A 21,505-nucleotide genomic window follows, 5' to 3' on the forward strand; every position below is an offset into this window, starting at 1 on the left:
GCAAATGAACTGGTGTCATTCTGGAAACTTTCTCCCGGAATAAAAATGCTCAAACAGAGCTCTGGAATTTTTTTTTTTTTTTTGAGACCTAGCCTAAATATCTCCCATGTAATAATGAAGAATCACATTTTCATTGACCTCTTTGCTGAAGTCAGACAATTTCTCTCCCTTCTCAGTTTGGGGTGAAGGCCAGCCTGCTTCACAGTTAACATCTCTGAGGGAAATACCAGGAAAGGTTGAGGGGGGGTAAGGGGCAGGTTTAACATGTACTGGATTAAGAACGCTTCAGCTAAACAGTAACTTTACTAGGCCATTCCCCTCATATCACCTTGACCTCAGGGTAGAGTGGGCTTTCTTTCTTTCTTTCTTTCTCTCTCTCTCTCTTTCTTTCTTTCCAAGATTTATTTATTTGTCAGAGAGAGCAAGCCCAAGCAGGGGGAGGGGCAGGCAGAGGGAGAAGCAGGCTCTCCCCTGAGCAAGGAGCCGATGTGGGGCTCAATACCACGACCCTGGGATCATGACCTGAGCTGAAGGCAGCTGCTTAACCAACTGAGCCACCCAGGCGCCTCTAGAGCGGACTTTTGCACATATTGCACATTTTGCAGAAATGTGTTCAGCAACTCACACGCAACTCTTGATCTTTGGGAGAGTGAGTTCAAGCTCCATGTTAGGCATAGAGAGGAAGGAAGGGAGGGAGGGAGGAAGGATAGAGGAAGGAAGGAAGGAAGGAAGGAAGGAAGGAAGGAGGGAGGGAGGGAGGGAGGAAGGATAGAAGGAAGGAACGAAGGAAGGAGGGAGGGAGGGAAGGAAGGAAGGAAGGAAGAAAAGGTTCTTAGGCCTCTTCAAAATTTTCCCTTTCAAAACGCATGAGTTGTGCAAGAAAAATCCACATTCCACATTAACAAAACAGGGGTTATAATAAGAACTTGATTTCTTACAGGCAATACTTTCATCTTATGTTTTATTTTTTTTTAAAGCAAGCTTTTGTTGTAAGGAATCAAGTCAGTTAATAAAGAGGGATAGGAGAGTAGGCAGTGGACACTTCCTTTTCATTTTTCCTCCCAAAGTGCAGGAATTGGAGGGGAGGGTGGTCACTCCAGGTCCTCACATCACTTCAGGGGCAACAGAGCAGACCCGGAGGCAGGCGTAGGAGGGCCGCCCCCAGGTCCAAGCAGAGCCCAGGCCAGGAATTCAGAGGCTCAGCCTCCACGGACCGGCAGCTGGCCAGGGGTCTCGGTTTCCACACCTGTAGAACGGTAGCACGGCCCGGCTCTCACGATGCCCTAGAATGTGCTAAAAAGGAACCACCCTCCTGGGTGTGGACCTGTTTCTCGGACTACAGGAGCCGGCTGAAGAGAAACAAAGCACCGTGTGCCCTCTCTTCCTAAGTAGTTCCAGGGGATCTTTCTCGTGGGGGGCCGGACGTGCCCGGCAGAGAGCGGCCCCGCACACCACGCAACCCTTCGAGCCCACGACGACCCAGCACGAGCCCGACCGCCTCGGCAGGCGGCGGACTGCGGGGTGGCTACGTGACCCCGCCCGTTGCCCCGGGAGACGGGCGGCGCTTTGTTCTCAAAGCCCCGACTCTCCCACCCGGCGCTCCCGGCGGGGCGGGCGGGGGTGCGCGCGGGGTCGGCCCGGGCGTCTCCTCGCCGCCGTCAGGCCCCTCGAGGCCGCCCGCCCCCGCCGCCGCGCCGCGGTTGGTACGACCCGGGCCTCGAGGCTGCGCGGCCGCGGCGCCGACCCCAGAGCAGGCGGCGGGTCGCCGGGGAGGAGGTGAGCGGCGCGGAGCCGAAGCGCCGAGGGCTCCCTCTGCTGCCGGAGCCGGAGAGGGCCCGAGGCGGGCGTCCCGGGCGAGGAGGGCCGCACCCCGCGCCGCCCGCCCTGCGCCGCCCGCTCGTTGCGCGCCCAGGGCCTGACTTCTGGGTCCCCGCACCCCTCCTCCAGGCTCCTTTGTCCCGCCTGTGCCCCGAGAGGCCCTGAAGCTGACCACCCTGCTCTTTTGGTCTGGCCGGGTCGGGCGCGCGGGGCCGGACTCCGGACCCCCGGCGGCAGTTGGAGAGCCCCCTTCCCCGACGCCAACGGCGCGTCATTTCTCCCCAACCCAGATTCCATCCGTAACATGCCGGACGTCGAGGAGAAAGTGCCCCTGAAGGATCCAGGCGATGCAGAGTGCCGGTCCCGCAAGCCCGAAACGTCAGCACCGACCCGAGAAGACCCGAGCGGCCCCAAGGACCACCCGGCCTGTAGGTCCCGTCGCCGCTCGGGGGCGCCCAGCCTGGGGCAGGGCGGAAGAGCAAGGGCCCGCCGTCCTCTCGTCGCCCTCCCCGGCCTCTCGGGTTGCCCTTCGCCTCGTCTCCCCCCGACCCAGCCCGTGCTTACAGGCCCTAAGGCCCCCTGTGGACCCGAAGGTTGGTCTAGGAGGAAGAAGTGGCCCGGGCGGGATTACTTGGATCTGACAAGATTCGAGGCCGAGCGCGTTCACCGCCATCGTTGTTGTCGTTTGAATTTGTAGGTGGAAAATGGCGGACACTTGGGGTACTTTCAAAGAACCCAGGTGATCCTGGATGGGAATCACTCGGCACTTCATGGACTCTGGAAGTCCTACAGCTCTGGGCTTCTGTTCTTGAGCTCTGTACTTCTATGTTCCTATTGGGTCACAGGTCTCTTCTATACTTGCGTAGGTCGAACCTCACGGGGACTCATTCTGCATTTCTCTTCTAGTAATCTCTAGAGAATTTAAACAGGCATCAGTCTGAAGACCTGTCCACATGTAAGAGTTTAACTCGAGTTAAACTCTTGAAGATTAAAATGGGAAAAATTAGTTCAAGGCCCTGGTACTCTGAAGTTGAATTGCGCTTGTTTCTCTGGTGGCCACGTGGGGTCGCTGCCGGCTAACAGAATGGCCCCAAAGTGACAAATTGGTGCATAGGAATTTATTTAGATAAGAATGAACCTGATGTGTGGGTGAATGCCAATTTTTTGTGAATACAGTGTAAACAATTTAAGTTCTTCGGGTGGCTACTTAAATGAATCCATAGGTAAAACAACCCTAAAGTGAGTAACCAAATTACCCCTTAAAAAAAAAAAGAATTTGACATTTTGTAGATTAGGTTGACTTGTTCAGTTACTGTATCATGTTGAAAATTTCTTTGTCCTTGGGATTTGGATTTTAAAAATCTAGTTGCACTTTCCCTCGAATTTCTCTTTGGGCCTTCCCCTTTCCTGAATTTTACAGCTGTTGGGAATTGCCTAGCACAACAGTACTTGGGAGTAGCAATCTTGTCAAAGTAGGCTCTGAACTTTGACTTATAGTTGGAAAGTGTTTCTGTGGATAATCTTTCCCTCAGTCCTTCAGTAAGCTGCTATAACTCAATCTCCCTTGGAAGATTTTCTTTTATTTCTCATTTCGCATTAGTGAGTTAATGGATTGTCTGTTTACATATTTGACTGTGTTTTGCCATTTTAGCTGAAACCAAAGGCTTCGGAGAGGCTGCAAAAATAAAGGGAACTTCAACTGTCCACTTAAGGTTCAGTTCATCTTTATGTTTACCTAAGCAAGGTCTCAGTGGCTTTTTGGTAAATTTGCAATCACCTTTTACCCATACATTTTTATTTTATTTATTTTAATTTTTAATTTCAAAGTAGTTCAACTTTGTTGAAAAGTAAACAACAACAAAAAAGGTGAATGCCCCCATTGTTAACATTCTGCCACATTGCGCTTGCTCTCTCTCTATATATATGTATTTTTGTCCTTTCTTACTGAAAGTTAGGGTCATGACTTCTAAAAACTTCATCATGTATCTCCTAAGAATAAAGGCATTCTATGTAACCTCTTTTCTACAATAACTATTTTTCCTTTTTACATTTTTAAATCTTCTTACTTATGGACAACTTAAACATTTACAAAAGTAGACTAGTATGATGAGCCATGTTTACTCATTACCCAGCTTCAACAGTGACCAACTCATGGCCGATCTTCGTTCGTTTATATCCCCTCCATATCTGGGAACCAGATATTTTTCTGTGGACAAATTATGAAGTGCTATTGAAAGAGAATGAGAAAACACGATTTACTGTGTGCAACTTTGTTCCACATACCAAGTGATCATTCTGAGTATTGTGCCTGTTATGTGAGAATGGGCTCACCTGGGTCTGTAGTAAGAACTTAGAGCAGTGGGTCCCAAATGCTAGCGCTGGTTTACGACAAAATTCTTCACACTATTTAGTGAAAGGAAATAAAGACGTAATGGTTTTTTTCCAAAGCTAAATTGATTCAGTGTACAGGGCTCCTCTTTATTCTGACAATATTACCTTTCTGTTTTTGTGTGTGGGCGGGGGGTAGGGGTGTTTTGGGTTTTGTTTTTTTTTGGAGGTTAAGCTATTCTTTTATGAAGTGATGGTTTGGTGGTGGTAGAGTGGATTTTTTTATTTGCTTATTTGCTTGTCTCACTGTCCACACTTGGTAAAACAAAAGGTTGGCAAGTTGTCGTCAATTGCTCAGAAACTTTTTGGGAATGTCAGTAGCCTGTAAAATCCTAACACCTGGGAACTCCTGCTTTTTGAGACCAGAGACACTGGTGCCATTCAGTACCATCTCTGTGGAGAATTTAACTTTCATCAGAGGCAGGAAAAGGAGAGCAGAATCAGAATGCCCTTAGATAAATGCTTATGTTTGCAAATCACAAATTATTGTTTCTTTGCTGCTTTAATTATTACTTTACTTTTCAAGAGAAAGGCTTGTAATTAGTTTTTGTTATTTATAAAATAGCTTCTTTGTCCTCCCTTACTCCCATGCTGGACTACTCTAGGCACAGAGTTCAGAAAACCTAAATGACTAGAACGGTCAAATGAGTTGGTGTAAGATCAGTTTGATGAATCTAAATTTGGGGCCCACTCAGAGTGAGTCTCTGAATAAAATAGAAATTCGGAATGACTTGTGTCCACCATAAGTTCTTTTTTTTTTAAATGGAGATTTAATTGATGTTAACATTAGTTTCAGGTGTACACCTGAGGATCTTTCTGTCACAGGTCTGATAGATACAGTTGACAACGTTTCTAAGCTGAGCAACAAGATTGGAATGAATCATGATTTCCACATGGAAGAAAAGGTTTCCCCTCCCAGCAGGTACCAGCTCTTCTGATTTTCCCATTTTATTCATCCTGGCATAGCTATTTAGCACTAATGGCTTCTGACCAGACTTGAAGCATTTTTATTTAATAATCTAATTTATAGTCAATAAAACTGGGGAAAAAATACAGTGTTTGAATATAAACCTTAAGAAGGCGCAACAAGTTAAATAGAAGAGTAATAATTATTAGTATTAGAGGGTCAAGAAGCAAATGTTATTTAACTAGTGAATAAGCCAAAGTAATTATTGTTGGAATGTTCACTTTGCGAGCCCCTGTTAATAATAAAATACCAGTAGGGTGGATTTCAGATCTTCTCCGATAGATGTGGAGGAAGTAGTGTGTGGTAGCTAGCTATTGTTGCCATCAAATTATTCCAGAACTTAACAGCTGAACCAGTGTTCGTTATCTCACAGTTTCTGTGGGTCAGAGATCCGGGCTCAGTTTCATGGTGTCTCCCGCTCTAGTTGTAGTCAGTGTGTTGAGTGCTAATCAGAGCCTCCCTCAGCTCCGGGCCACATGGCAGCTGGCTTCCCTCACTCAGAGTGAGTGAGAAAATAAGGGTGTGAGAGATGGTGCCCACGACAGAACCCACAGACTTTCTGTTACCTCATCTCCGAAGTGATCCCAGCACCTCGGCTACCTTCTGTTCGCTGGAAGGTAGACGACTGCGCCCACACTCCGAGAGATGAGATTACACCAGTGTGAATATCAGGACTCCTAGGTCTTTGGGGTCATCCTATCGGCTGCCTGCCTCATAGCTCCTTCCAGTTACTCTTTTAAATGACCACAGATGATAAAATATGAATTATCTTTTTTTTAAAAAAGATTTTATTTATTTGAGAGTGAGTGAGAGAGAGAGAGAGAGTAGGAGCAGGGAGGGAGAGGCAGAAGGAGAAGGAGAAGCAGATTCCTTGCTGAGCAGGGAGCCCCATGAGGGGCTCCATCCCAGGACCCTGGGATCATGACCTGAGCCGAAGGCAGACGCTTAACCAACTGAGCCACCCAGGCACCCCCATAAGTCAGTTTAATTTATGAATCAGGATCAGAACTCTTGATAAATAATGCTCTCCCACCTCCATCAAGCTTCGCTTTGATTCTTAGTTATATTGACATCATAGCAAGTGAGAACCATTTGGGAAGTGTGAATTGAATGGCTCTGCTGGTTTATTGGCAGTTAAATGGGTAAATTCAATGTCAGATTTTAAAAACCGTTCTAATTTCCCACCAATAGATAAATGAGGGCAGCTTGTGATCAGTTTCCTTAACTGCTTTTGTGATCCGGCAGCCTCAGGGACTCTCTTACTCAAGTGCCGTTCTCTATGGTGCGCACTTCCCCTCCTCTTCGTGCTCTGATTTGCCCTTGCCTGGTGCCAAGCACAGCTTCTGTGGGACCAGGTTTTCCCCAAAACCCACATGTCCTAACATCTCTCTCACTGCTTAGATATGTTTGTGACGACAGAAGAGGAGAAACAATTGAAACTGGGAGAGTGAAGATCTGCTAAAGGGGCAGTAGCGAGGGAGCTGGGGGGCGGGTAGAAGCCACGAGAGAGGGAGAAATGAAGCCGGAGAAATAGTACCAGTCAGAGCTGGGTTTTCACGTAAGGTCATGCAGAATTTATATCAGGAAAAAGGTTGAAATAGAGTTGGACATGACTCATTTTTGGCAATTGGCTCTCTGTGCATAGGATGGTGTTAATAACAATCGTCCACCCTGAAGGGAAATCCCATGTTTGGGCATTCATTCATCAGGCGTATATTGAGTCCTTATGTGGCAGGCAAAATGCTGAGTGCTGGGGATGGATAGAGCTGTAGCTACAGCTAAACAACATGCCGTCATCACTGTCAGAAGTTTCTATAGGGAGGACAGTTGAATAACAGAAGAGACTGATCAGTTGACTCATAGTTCTGTGTATAGTTTCATGAGAGTGCTCAGTTGCTTAAGGAGGGTCAGAGAAGATCTGCCTACAGAGGAAGACTTGAGTCGAGTCTTAGAGGAGGAATAAGTGCTGCCCAGATGGTCTAGGTGGGAAAGAATGTTCCCGGCAGAGGAAACTATGTCAGAGGCAAGAATATGGTATGTTCTTTACAGGTACCTTGGTGTGGCTGGATACAAGATATGAGATAGAAGGAGATAAACTGGAAAAGGAGGCAGAGCAATGTCTGGAAGGGTCCCATAAGTGGTTTATGTTGCTGGTGAGGGGAAGCCCCTAAAGGTCTTTACCCGAGCATGGCATCATGGTCATAACTGCATTTCAGAAGTCCTTGATTTTAGAATGAATTGGTGAAGAACAGATAAAAAAGGGACAAGACTGAAGGCAGGGTGACCAGGGAATGGACTATTGCAGTAGTCCAGGTAAGAGATGATGGGAGGAAGGGATGGATTCCAGAGGCATTTAAGAAGCACAATTGATGGAACTTGGAGATGGATTGGATAGATAGGAGGAGGAGAAAAGAGTTGAGAACAATTCTAGTACACCTTAGACCATTGGACAGATTATAGTAGTTACCTCTGATGATTGAGAGTGGTGTGTTGGGAGAGGAACTTTGACTTTTTGTTTTATTCATCTTCTTATTGCTTGTTTTTTATTTGTTTTACATGGAGCATGCATTACTATATTTTTACCTGGAGCATGCATTACTGTATTTTTTTAAGGGGGGATGTTTAATTCAAGAAAACCAGTAGCTACTTGGCAATGACTAGGTCTAACCTCAGACTTTTCAAATGGTTCTTTTTCTCTTATGAGTCTCACTGCAGGTTAGGGTCATCATTTAAATAAACTTTGAGAGGAAAATTAATTCCTGTCATTTCCTTTTTTAAATTTAAATTTAAAATGAATACACATTTTTTTAAAGTAGTTTTGTTTTACAGAAAAAATGATTGGAAAGTACAGAGCTCCCACACAGCCCATCCTCTGCGGCACACAGATTCCACTTTTGTTTATATCTTGTAATCGTGAGGTCATTTGTTAGAGTTGATGATCTAGTATTAATACATTATTATTAACTCCAGTCCATAGTGTACATTGGGGTTCATTTTTTGTATATTCTTTGGGTTTTGAAAAATGTATAATGTCATGTATTCACCATTTTTGTATCATACAGAGTGATACAGACTGATATCACTGCCCTAAAAATCCCCTGTGCTCTACTTGTTCACCCTTTTCTCCCTGCCTCACGATTCCTTGGCAACCACTGATCTTTTTACTGTCTCCATTGGTTTCCAGAATGTCCTGTAATTGGAATCATACAATATGTAGCCTTTTCAGATTGGCTCCCTTCATTTAGCAATATGCGTTCAAGAGTCTTTCATGTCTTTTGGGGCTTGATAGCTCATTTCTTTTTAATGCCGAGTAATATCCCATTGTCCAGATGTACCACGGTTTATTTGTCCACTCACAGAATGACATCTTGGTTGCTCCAAGTTTCGGCAATTATGAATAAAGCTGCTATAAACCTCCATGTGCAAGTTTTTGTGCGGACACAAGTTTTCAACTCATTTGCTTAAATACAAAGGACAGTTGATGGATCATATGACAAGAGTATGTTTCGTTTTGTGAGAAGCTGCCATACTGTTTTCCAGAGTGGCTGTACCATTTTGCATTCCCACCAGCAATGCATGGAAGTTCCTAGAGTTGCTCCACAGCCTTGGCAGCATTTGGTGGTATCAGTATTTTGGATTGGGGCATTCTCATAGATATATATGGGTATGTCATTGTTATTTTAATTTGCAGCTCCCTAATGACATGATGTTGAACATCTTTTCATATGCTTATTTGCCATCTGTGTGATGACTTTTGTGAGGTGTCTGTTCAGATCTTTCCCCATTTTAAAATTGGGTTCTGTTCTTGTTGAGTTTTAAGAGTTCTTTGTATATTTTGGATACTAGTTTTTTGTTTTTTTTTTTTAAGATTTTATTTATTAGAGCGAGTGTGAGCACAAGCAGGGTGAGTGGCAGTGGGAGAGGGAGAAGCAGACTCCCCTCTGAGCAGGGAGCCCCAATGTGGGACTCCATCCCAGGACCCCGGGATCGTGACCTGAGCCAAAGGTAGATGCTCAACTGACTGAGCCACCCAGGCGCCCCATGGATTCTAGTTCTTTATCAGATATATGTTCTGCAAAGATTGTGCTTTGTCTTTTCATCTCTTAACAGTGTCTGTCACAGAGCACAAGTTTTTAATTTTAATGGAGTCCAGTTTACCAATTTTTCTTTTCATGGATCATCAGGGTTTTGGTGTTGTATCTAAAAGGTCATTGCCAAACCCAAGGTCACCTAGTTTTCTCCTATGTTATCTTCTGTGGTATCTATTTTTTACATTTAGGTCTGTGATCCATTTGTGTAAGGTATAAGGTCTGTGTCTAGATACATTTTTTTGCATGTGGAGGTCCAGTTTTTCCAGCACCACATGCTGAAGAGACTATCCTTTCTAAATTGAATTGCCTTTGCTTCTATTTTTTTTTTTTTTTTTTTTTAGAAGAAGAAATGACTGATCTTTCTGGCCTCCTTGACTGGCTACCTGGTAATGCCCCTGAGATTGGGACTACAGGGGGAACAGGTTTGGAAGGGGAAGATACTGAATTGAGTTTTAGATCTGCTGATTTAAGAAATACCTATGGATATTCGAGTATTATCAAAGAAGGAAAATCCTTTTCTAGATTTTAGGAGTGTGAGAAAATAAAAGATCCTTTTGTTCATTGCTGTATGTATGCATAAATGGAAACTAAGTCACATACTATCTAGGCTAGATGCAAATCGGTGCTACAGCTGGCCTGATCTCCCTGGAGAGTTCTTCCTGCTGCAGAGGGAGGGCTGCTTGGAATCATGAGCAGCCCTTCTGAGAGCTTTTACTGATGCTCTTGACATCCAAGTCTGACCCCAGCTTGTTCAACTTTGTCGCAGCCCAAACACAGTTCCTGGCCTTTCCTGTCAGTATGATGGTCTTTTGTCATATCAAATGCTGTTTGTTTGGGCCTTAGGAGATAATGACCTTCTAACAGTTTTTGGGTAAAGAAAGTAATTTGCTCATTTAACCCTCTTACAGTTTGGAAGGCAAGGTCAAGGAGACAATGCACAATGCCTTTTGGGACCATCTCAAAGAGCAATTGTCAGCTACTCCCCCAGACTTCAGTTGTGCTCTTGAACTTCTGAAAGAAATTAAAGAGGTGAGTGACCTACCTTCCACCTGTAGATGTAAGTTTCCTAGACACCCCCAAGGTCATTGGAATGTCAGTGGCTAACAGATCCTAACTGAACATGGTCCATGAATCAGTCAGAGTCTAATTCGTAGACAGAAATCATACGGTAGTTTCAACAAGGAAGTTTTAATACAAAAATTATTATAACATGGAACTGAAGAAACAAGAGCTTTGAACTAGTAAGAAGCAAAACTCTAAAGTAGATGAAAATATCAGATAGAAGGAGAATACACTATACCCCTAGGGCTGAGAGAGAAGACTCAAGGACCCGGGGAGGGCATGGCTGTGCCAGGGAGGCCGTGTGTGCTGCTAACCACCGTGCAGGGGCCGGGGGCTGGGGCAGCTGCCCATGCGGGAGGAACCTGGCCCTGGACAAGGAGCCGCTTGCTCTGCAGGAGCCAGCTACTGGCCAAGCTGCACACCCATACTGCATCATGCCAAGTGAGTATTCCAGAACCAGGAAGAGAAGCTCTTGCCTCTTGTGATGTCTTTGTAGTATGTGGTGGGCACAACCTAAGGTGAGCCCCCCCCCACCAGTGATCCACACCTTTGTATGATCCTCTGTCCTTGAGCATGGACGAGATCTGTAACTTGCCTCTAAGCAGTATGCAAGCATGCTGGCGTGTTGCGCCTAGAAATACATTTCACCGTGTAAGACCCCTGTCTTAGCAGAACGGAGAAACCCTCTTGCCGGCCTTGAAGAAGCAGACGGCTATGCAGTGAATGGCCTCTGGAGAGGGGCAGGGGGCAGGGAAATGCAGCTGGCCCCTAGGATCTGAGGGCAGCATCCACCCGTCAAGTCTACAGCTGTAAGGAAACGAATTCTGCCAGCGATTTGAGTGAGCTTGGTAGCCGAGTCCTCCCCAGTCAAGCCTCCAAATGAGAATGTAGCCCAGCCCACACCTTGACTGCAGCCTTGTGAGACCCCGAGCAGAGGGCCCAGTTAAACTGCGGCTGGGCTCCTGCCCCACAGAAATTGTGAGATAAAAAAGAAATGTGTGTGCTGTTGGAAGGCTCTAAGTTTATGGGAATTTGTTATGCAGCCCAGAAGACTAATAGTGCTTAGCAATTGTGCCACCTGGGGAAGGAAAAATATTTAAAGGACATACTCCATTTCTCAGAGCAGAGAAGAGAATGATGGATTTGGAACTGAGAGACAATGAATTGGTAACTGTCACATTCCCCTCCTTTGGCTGCTTAGCTTCCGTACACACCCGTCCACACACATTTCAATTTTTGAAAAAATCTCTATTTCTACCTGCTAAGATACAGTTGTCTTACAAGTTCTCGTTCTTTCCATAAAATGAGGAGACTCACAGCTCCAACAGCTACTGTGCCGGTTGCTATCAAACTCAGTCACGGTGCTGCTGAATATTCTGTTACTTAAGGCCTAATTGTAAAGTTAACTGCCAACAACCAATCTGTAAAATAATAGTGGGAAGAGAAGGAGAGAAGAAGAAAATGGGCAGCATAGACAAATAAACCCGTGCCTGTGACAGGCAAAGAGAAAACTTACAGTCTTTGTTTCTGTACTTGGTCACATGGCTATGGTGGATCTGCATGGCTTCCTTCTACTGTTCATTCCATATTTCCCTTGTCCTGAGCCCGAGCCTCAGCTGATTGGGTTTCCTTATATGCCGAAGTGACTCAAACCTTCACTGCCAAAGAGTCTGAGTCCTTCAGCATTTTGCTGCTGTTGTATGTTTGCTGTGGTTTCCCAGTAACCTTTATCATTGGGTGTGGAAGTACTGAGAGGAACCTCAGAATCTTCTTGCCTTCATTGTGTAGCATCAACCTGGTTTCTCCATACTCAGGATCATTTTCTCTAGCCACTAGAATAACTCCTTTTTCACCCTATTGGTTCAGTGGTAAAGGAGCCCAAAATGACCAGGTTCAGTCTCATCTTGTCATTCACTGGGACCAATGCAAGCATTCCTCCCAAATCGGCGGAGCCTAAAGTTGGCAGGATGGGCAACAGAAATTCTGCAGGTAGGTTATTAGGTATAAAAGTAAAAGGAACCAGCCCTACTTCCAGCCCTTGATTGCCAGGACCATGTTTTCTGGCTTTGGGAAATGACACCATATAATGGTCTTTGATTCAAAGAATATATTGCATCTTATAAGGCATAACCTCTTCCCTTCAGGATATTGTCCCTCAACTCATGCTGTAATCAAGTCTTCAATAAGCCATTCTGCTTTTCAGTTAAGGCCTGTTGATTCAAGGGGTATGTGGGTATGAACCCATTGCTGCACTTCCTTTGCTCTGAAATGCTCCGTGATCAGATGCAATGGTATGGGACATGCCAGGACCGGGACAGTGGGTAAGGCATTCTGTAAGTACACAGATGTTGGTGCTCATGAGAGGCATCGCAGACAGAGAAGACATATCCACATCCAGAATATGTGTCTGTTCCAGTGAGGGTGAGTTTGCCCCCTCCACGATGGAAGAGGTTCAAAGAAATCATCTGCCACCAGGTGGCTGGCTCATCCTCCCTGGGGAATGGCATCTTATTTGGGCTTAGTTGTTTATATCTTTTAGGATTTTTAAAATTGTGAACATACATAACAAAATTTTTACCATGTTAATGATTTTCTTTTTAAAGTAGCCTCCATGCCCAATGTGGGGCTTGAACTCACGACCCTGAGATCAAGAGTTGCATGCTCTACCAACTGAGCCAGCCGGGCGCCCCACCATTTTAATCATTTCTAAGTGTTAAAATTCAGTGGCATTAAGTACATTCACAACGTTGTGCGACCATCACACTATCATTTCCAGAATGTTCTTATCTTCCGAAGCAGAAACTGTACCCATTACCAGTAACTCTTCATTCCCCTCCTCTCCAGTGTCTGGTATCCTCTGTTATACTTTGTGTGTTTGGCTACCCCAGCGACCTCATATAAGGGGAATCGTAAGATATTTGTCCTTTTGTATGTGGCAGATTTCACTTTAGCATAATGTTTTCAAGGTTCGTCCATGTTGTGAGCATGGGTCAGAATTTCATTCCTTTTTATAGCCCAGTAAAATTCCATTGTATGGATACATTGTATGGATATACTGCATTTTGTTTATCCATTCATCTGTTGATGGGCATTTGTGTTGTTTTCACATTTTGGCTATTGCAAGTAGTACTGCTATGAACACTCGTGTACAAGATTGTGTTTGAACACCTGTTTTCTGCTCTTTGGGGCATATACCCAGGGGTGGCATTGCTGAGTTTGAGAGCCGCTAAACTGTTTTCCACAGTGGCCACACCACTGTACATTCCCACCAGCAGGGTGTGAGGTCCCAGCTTTCCCACATTTTCCCCAGTGCTGCTTTCCTTTTCTCATTATAGCCATCTTGGTGGGTGGGAAGAGGAATCTCACTGTGGTTTGGATCCGCATGACCCTGATGGCTAATGGTGTTGAGCGTCTTTCCCTGTGCTTAGTGCCCAAGTTCTGGGTTGTCTTTGGAGAAAGGTTGACTCAAGTACTTTGTCCATTTTCAAATGGGGTTGTTTGTCTTTTGTTGTTGAGTTGTAAGAGTTCTTTATGTATTCTGGACAGTAGCCCCTTCTTAGGTAAGTGATTTGCAAATATATTCTCCCATTCTGTGGGTAGTCTCTTCACCCTCTTGATAGTGTCCTGTGCACAAAAGTTTTGCTCCTGATGAAGTCCAGTTGATCTAGCCTGTTCCTTCTACCTTTGGTGCCCTGTCTTGCCAGATCCAGGATTATGAAGATTTATCCCTTTATTTTCTTCTAAGAGTTTTAGAATTTTAGCTCTTCTGTTTAAGTCCTTGATCCATTTTGAGTTAATTTTTTTTTAAGATTTTATTTATTTATTTTACAGAGAGAGAGAGCACAAGCAGGGGAAGAGGCAGGCAGAGGGAGAGGGAGAAACAGGCTTCCCGCTGAGTGGGGAACCCGATGCGGTGCTTGATCCCAGGACTCTGGAATCATGACCTGAGCCAGAGGCAGAGGCTTAGACCACTAAGCCACCCAGGTGCCCCAAGTTAATTTTTTTTTTTTTTAAGATTTTATTTATTTATTTGACAGAGAGAGACACGGTTAGAGAGGGAACACAAGCAGGGGGAGTGGGAGAGGGAGAAGCCCGGGGAGTGGGAGAGGGAGAAGCAGGCTTCCCGCTGAGCAGGGAGCCCGATGTGGGGCTCGATCCCATCTGGGATCATGACCTGAGCCGAAGGCAGACGCTTTAACGACTGAGCCACCCAGGCACCCCCTAATTTTTTTTTTAAGATTTTATTTAAGAGAGAGAGCACGAGCGCGGGGTGGGGGTGGGGTGGGGGAGAGGGGCAAGCCGACTCTTTGCTGAGCAGGGAGCTGATGCAGGGCTTGATCCCGGGACCCTGAGATCATGACCTAAGCTGAAGGCAGACGCTTAACCAACTGAGCCACCCAGGCGCCCCAAGTTAAAATTTTTATAAGGTGTAAGGTAAGGGTCCAACTTAATTTTTTTAAAGATTTATTTATTTATTAGAGAGTGGGGGAGGGTCAGAAGGAGAAGGAGAAAGATTTTTTTTTTTTTAAGATTTTATTGAGAGAGAGAAAGAGAGAGCATGAGGTGGGGGGAAGAGGGAGAAACAGACTCCCCACTGAGCAGGGAACTTGATGCGGGGCTCGATCCCAGGACCCTGAGATCATGACCTGAGCCAAAGGCAGATGTTTAACCAACTGAACCACCCAGGCACCCTGAGAGAAAGAGTCTTAAGCAAACTCTGCTCTCAGTGCAGAAATCTCATGACCCTGAGATCACGACCTGAGTCAGATGCTCAACTGACCCATCCAGGTGCCCCCTGACTTCATTCTTTTACTTGTGGATACCTAATTTCCTCAGCACCATTTATTGAAGAGACTGTCCTTTTTCCATTGAATGGTCTTGACATTGTTTTCAAATATTATTTGATCACATCTCCAGGTTTTATTTCTGGGCTCTCTATTGTATTCTGCTCTGTAGGTCTGTCCTATCGCAGTATATGTTTGGTCTCCTGTAGGCCATTTCATCTGGTGATAGAGTGCTGTGGGACAGGCCTCATCTTATGGTTAAGTGGGGCAGACAACACCTAGTTCCTCATGGGAAGCTCAGGCCACACGACCACCCCGTATCCTACGGTGAGATGTTTACTTCTGCAAAAGCCCAGGAGCAAGCCAGAAACCATTTCTCAAAAGGCAAATAGTGATTTGCGGAAGAGGGCATAGATCTGCCCTAAAGTCCTAGAGGTCTTGCTGTGATGGTGTCTTGGCGCCTGCCAAATGCTGTTACGGCACCCTTACTTGCCGGGGACACGGTAAGTGTCACTGAACCTGCTGGGTCGCATGGCCCAAATGGCATTGCAGCTTGTATGCGGCCTGGACTCGCTGCTCTTGACTCTGGTTCCCACATGAAACCAGAAGCCTTATGAGTGACCCTAAATGAGTGTTGCAGGAGCAAACTCAAACGTGGTATGTGTTGCCTCAGAAATCCAGAAAGGCCTATGAGCGTTGTGCGTCCTTTTTCATGGCGGGTGGTTTGAGGTTCAGCGAGTTGTCTTTCACCTGGGAGGGAAAAGCTTGACAAGGTGCAGACCACTGAAGCTCTAGCACCTTCACTGAGGCCACAGGCCGCTGACATTTGTGGGGCTTATCTGCCATCCTGTAGTTTGCACATTTTCCTAAGGCATCAAAAGTACTTGCTACACGTGCTCATCAGGTCCAACGGGGATAGGGCCTTTTGAGTCAGACCTCACCCACGGTACCGGTTTCGTATGAGTCAGGGTCCAGTTAGGAGAAGGACGCCACATTAATTCGAGCCAAGCCAAGCAAAGCCGCGGTGCCGTGGGGCTGTGCCGCGGAGGAGCTCAGCAGAGCCAGGTGGGAAGACCTCTTCGCTGTGCAGTCTCTCTTTAGCACCCTCTGCTAACAAAACTTACCGTTGGGCCAGCCAGCAAAGGAAAAACAGTTCAAGGTCCTGGTCCTGTTTCCGTGGGCCCTGAAGGGTGCAGTCGGTGCTAAGAGCCTCCAGCCGATAACTGGCATAGTTTACCATTTTCGGTAGAGAGCGTGGAGAAGCTAAATAGCTGGGCATCTTGCTCTGACAACACACTCTTCATTGAACCCCACTCCTCACCCCCCACCCCACGTTCTGTATGTTACGGAGGCACAGAGAAGAATAAGAGAGTCTCTCTTCACAGGGAAATCACGTTTTGGGGTTAATAGGCTATTTCCAGAGCCTCTTAACTGTTCGTTGGCCTATTTCTTCCTTGCTCTTTGAAGTAAAATCATCTAAAAAAAAAATGCCCGCATTGGGGCACCAGGGTGGCCCAGTCAGTTAAGCGTCTGACTGGGTTTTGGCTCAGGTCGCGATCTCAGGGTCTTGAGATTGAGCCCTTTGTTGGGCTCCCTGCTCAGTGCAAAGTCTGCTTGAGATCCTCTCTCTCCCTCTCCCTCTGCCCCTCTCCCCACAACATGAGTGCTCGCACCCTCTCAAAGAAATAAAGCCCACTTTTTAAAAATTAAGATCTCTCAGGGCGCCTGGGTGGCTCAGTTGTTACGCGTCTGCCTTCAGCTCGGGTCATGATCCCAGGGTCTTGGGATCGAGCCCCGCATCGGGCTCCCTGCTCAGCGAGAAGCCTGCTTCTCCCTCTCCCACTCCCCCTGCTTGTGTTCCATCTCTCGCTGTCTCTCTCTCTCTGTCAAATAAATAAAATCTTTAAAAAAAAGTAAAATAAAATTAAGAGTCTCTCATCACCATGTGACGTGTATTTTATATTGATTGTACTTTGCATTTTTTTTATCCACACTCCTTGATGTTACTTGTCTCTTCATCTCATTCTGCCTAGAAAATGATGCACCGCGGCTGTATTGATCCCCTAAAGCCTCGAACTCTCATCGGCCTCTCAACAAAGATAAATAATATTTTCTGGAAAATTTAGGGACCCCACTTCTTGGTCCCTAAAAGACAGGCTGATGTCTTTGGCTAAAGGGGTTGTGCATTAGAGAAGGTTTGGGGCTCCACACAGAAAGCCCCCCCTTTGACTTTCTCTCCTGGGCAGATCCTGCTCTCACTGCTCTTACCGCGCCAGAGCCGCCTACGGAGTGAGATTGAAGAAGCGCTGGACACGGAGCTCCTCGGGCGGAAAGCAGAACACGGGGCCCTCAATGTCCCTCTTCTCTCTAAGTACATTCTTGACATGATGACTCTGCTGTGCGCACCAGTTCGAGACGAAGCCGTGCAGAAGCTAGAGAACATTACAGACCCTGTTCGGTTACTGAGGTGCGAGCCTTGACTGCCACCCCTCGAACTGGCCTCAGCCCCTGGGCCAGACACTCCATTATAGCCCCCTCTTGGCTGGGTCTTCCCCTACTGAAGGCCTGACCAGTCCTCTCCGTGCTGGCCTGCTAGCTTTTTTCCCTTTCTCCCAAAGATGGCCTTAGTTTGGTTGGGCCTCCTATGTAACATCATAGTATAAAACATTGTGTGATCCTTCCAAGGAGTTCAAACATCCTTTCCCCAGATTTTCTTATTGCAGTTTACACAGTGTGAGGGGACAGGGATGGGAGGTTATCCCTATTTAATAGTTGGAGAAACCAAGACCCAGAAAGTTTAAAAAAAAAAAAGAAAACGAAAAGAACGGAAGAGAGTGATTGGCGCAGAAATTGCTTCAGATACGTCGTCACCTGTAGTCCCCCTTCCCAGAAAGGTTCATCAGCCTGCTGGTGTGTGTTTCCTCTTGCTGACTCTGCCTTTGAAAAAGAATGATAGAATGAGCGTGTGGAGAGAGAGCTAGCCTGGAGGCTTCGAGGTCCAGAGACTTCTCTGTTCCTCACTCTGCCATTCACTTACTCTGGGCCTGGGGTCCTGAGTCCTCTCAGTCACAGTGCCGTTTTTTGTAAATTTAGAAGATGGGACTAATTTTTTTTTTTAAAGGTTTTATTTATTAGAGAGAGAGAATGCATGGGGGGGGAGGGGCAGGCAGAGGGAGAAGCAGGCTCCCTGATGAGCAGGGAGCCCGACTCGGGGCTTGGTCCCAGGACCCTGGAACCATGACCTGAACTGAAGGCAGATGCTTCAGCAACTGAGCCACCCAGACACCCCGGAGGTGGGACTCATTTTAAAGCTCCTCCTCACTCTGGAACACAGTGATTTAATGACACTTTCTGTAGGGTCCCCTTTCACTAGATTTCCTTTCATAGTATATTTTATTTTCTCTTATGTCAGAGGGATCTTCCAGGTTCTGGGCCTGATGAAAATGGACATGGTGAACTATACTATCCAGAGCCTTCAACCCCACCTGCAGGAACATTCCATCCAGCATGAACGGGCGACATTCCAGGAACTCCTCAATAAACAGCCAAGTATGTAAACAACCGGAGGTCCAGAGTGAGAAGATGGGACCTTGTGTGGGTCTGACTTCTGTGATGTTAGAGAGTACTCAGTCTCTTGGGAACAGAAAGTTTCTTCCTCAGGAAGGGGGAGGGAGAAGGAAGAGTTATCTAAGACAGACCAAAGCATTTATTTATTGACCGGGAGCAGATCGTGAAAAGAACCTTAGTCTTGAAGCTTTAGGGAGGCGGATGCTGCAGATGCTTGCCCGCTCTCTTCCTGTCCTAGGCCTCCTTGACCACACCACCAAGTGGCTGACCCAAGCGGCCGCAGACCTCACCACGCCACTTCCGACTTGCCTGGATGCTTCTGACTCCGCCACTGTGGCCTGCTCCTCTCCAAACGAGGCAGTCGGCAGCCCGGAGCCCCTCAGCCCTACGATGGTGCTGTCCCAGGGGTTCCTGAACCTCCTCCTCTGGGACCCTGCAAATGAAGAGTTCCCTGAGGTAGGCCCGAGGAGGGCATTGCCTCGTTTTGTGTCTGGGACCTCCATCTGGACCGGCTCCTCCTGACAGCCTCTTCTTCCCCGCTTCCCCAGACGCTGCTGATGGACAGGACCCGGCTGCAGGAGCTGGAGTCCCAGTTGCACCAGTTGACCGTCCTGGCCTCAGTTTTGCTGGTGGCCAGCAGTTTCTCTGGCAGTGTTTTGTTCGGCTCACCTCAGTTTGTGGATAAGCTGAAACGCGTAACCAAAAACCTGATGGAGGAGTTTGACTCCAGGTGAGCTGCGTAGAGCTTTTCTAGAGAGATAGTAACGTGTGGTAGGAAGATGGAGCTGGGTAACGAGTGATTGCTTACATTCCACTGCAGGCCACAAAGACTGGAACCATCCACAGGGATCGTTGATGTCTTTCCATAATGGTCTTAAGACTTGTGACAAAGAAAAGTAAAGCTTTCCTCCAAAAAGGGTAGAATGGAGGATAGTTTACTACAAAATGAGTCATGATCTTGTTTTCTACAAAGCAATCATTCTCTCCTTGAGGGGATGCCTGCCAGTGGACTGGTCTTAGGTATATCCAGGAGTTGATTAGTCAGTCAGCGATGTTCATTGAACATCTGTGTGCAGGGTGTCACACCAGAGGAAAAAAGGAATCAGAAGGCCAGGTTTGTCACTGTAATTGGTGACAGGACAAATGACCATGACCAAATGACCAAGAAAGTCTTAAAAATGTACATGCACATATATACATAAATTCCGTGGGGCTGAAGAATTGAGTGGATACCAAACTCTTGTCCAGAGTTGATTTTATAGTTTATCTTGTTTTCTAAGAAGTAGAACATGGTGTCATATATAGAGAATAGTCGGAATCTGGAGCATAACAGTGAAGATACTGAGCCTACCCGCTGGGTCCTGCTGCTGCCAGGGACTGGGGTGAGGGCAGGAGGGTGGCTGGGAGTCTCCCTCTCCCTCAAGTGGGCCCAGCTTCTGGCATGGGGCTTCCCTGGCTCTGGGCCTCTGCCAGGGCCATCTGCTGGGTACCAGCCTACTCTCCTTCATGGTCTAGGCCTGAAGAGGCTATGCAGACTGTGAGTGAACAGGTGTCTCAGGAAATCCATCAAAGCCTCAAGAACATGGGCCTGGCTGCTCTGAGCAGTGACAACACAGCATCTCTGATAGGACAGCTCCAGAACATTGCCAAGAAGGAGAACTGTGTCCGCAGTGTCATTGGTGAGCATGCCTGTGGGGGTGGTGAGAATGTTTTGGGGAGAGGTAGATCCCATCCCTGGAAGTCAGTTACTAAACCATTTAACAATAAAAAGCAGGATCATTGGGCAAGTCACTGTTTAGGCTTTAGTTTTTTTCAAAATGCTGCATTGAAAATATATTCCTTTCAGTTTAAAGACTGATTCTGGTTCTAAGGAAGGTTTGCACCCAGGAATTCATGACTTCTGGGTAGGACATCCTGTTTACCTAATCTGGTTAAGTCATCCCTGGACTTCTGGGTCATTTTCTGACTATAGTCCGAGACATGACATCTACCTCCAACCTCCCAGCAACAAGAAGCTGATGCTAAATCAGCTGGAGGACATGTTTCCACAGCAAGGACTCATCCCTGTTGGAATGGAGGGCATGAACTTGACCTTGCTCTTAACTTCAGCCATCCAAAGGATCGGTCTAAGATCCTCGTGTTAGAAACTCACCAGGATCTACTGGGAGAGGCTTAAGTCATCTTTTGAACAGTCAGAAATTTACTAGCCCACTCATTTGTGATCTTTGCTTTGTCCTTGGGAGCTAGATAGCAGCCCCCTTCGCGAACAAAACAAATGTCCTTATCTCCAGGTGGGTGGGCTAATAAATATCTTGGTTGACTTAGAACTTGAGTGAGTAGAGTGGAGGGGCCGTGCGGCTCCCTGAAAATTGTTTGCTTCTTCCCCGCTCACAGATCAGCGGATCCATTTGTTTCTCAAATGCTGTCTGGTCCTCGGTGTGCAGCGATCCCTGTTAGACCTCCCCGGAGGCCTTACTGTCATTGAAGCAGAACTGGCAGAACTGGGCCAAAAGTTTGTCAGCCTAACGCATCACAATCAGAAGGTGTTTGGCCCCTACTACACAGAGATCCTAAAAACCCTCATCCCTCCAGCCCAGGCCCTGGAAACCGAGGTGGAGCCTCTGTGAATGTACCGGCTCCAAGCCTGGCCCGTCGGACCCAGGAGAGAGCTCGGCATTCTCCTGGGGTGACCTCACCAGTGAAACATCAGAGCAGGAAGCCTCCTCCCCTCCCGCAGCTGGTACACCAGGGCTGAAGTGAGCAGCATGTCAGCACCAACTGGCCCAAACTCATTCACTAATAAACTTCTGAACTGCAAGCAAACCTCC

The 21,505-nt window shown here is 46.8% G+C and overlaps 1 protein-coding gene across 4 annotated transcripts; it reads left to right on the top strand.

Annotated features, from left to right (window-relative positions):
- Positions 1-2,122: 2,122 nt before the first annotated feature.
- On the top strand, positions 2,123-21,505 carry TCP11 (t-complex 11). Of its 4 annotated transcripts, none has more exons than XM_044917337.1 (9): positions 2,123-2,237; positions 5,008-5,128; positions 10,173-10,293; positions 17,357-17,577; positions 18,523-18,659; positions 18,916-19,133; positions 19,226-19,407; positions 20,193-20,356; positions 21,072-21,505. In XM_044917337.1, exons 1-9 carry the CDS (start codon positions 2,123-2,125, stop codon positions 21,302-21,304), a joined length of 1,512 nt encoding a protein of 503 aa, XP_044773272.1. In that variant the 3' UTR covers positions 21,305-21,505. The 4 variants fall into 4 exon arrangements, with proteins under 4 accessions (XP_044773272.1, XP_021540270.2, XP_044773274.1 ...); XM_021684595.2 differs by having other exon boundaries at positions 2,123-2,246; positions 5,032-5,128; positions 21,072-21,484; XM_044917339.1 differs by lacking the exon at positions 2,123-2,237 and having other exon boundaries at positions 5,040-5,128; positions 21,270-21,484.

This window comes from Neomonachus schauinslandi, chromosome 8, assembly GCF_002201575.2.
Source record: "Neomonachus schauinslandi chromosome 8, ASM220157v2, whole genome shotgun sequence".
Lineage (NCBI taxonomy): Eukaryota > Metazoa > Chordata > Mammalia > Carnivora > Phocidae > Neomonachus > Neomonachus schauinslandi.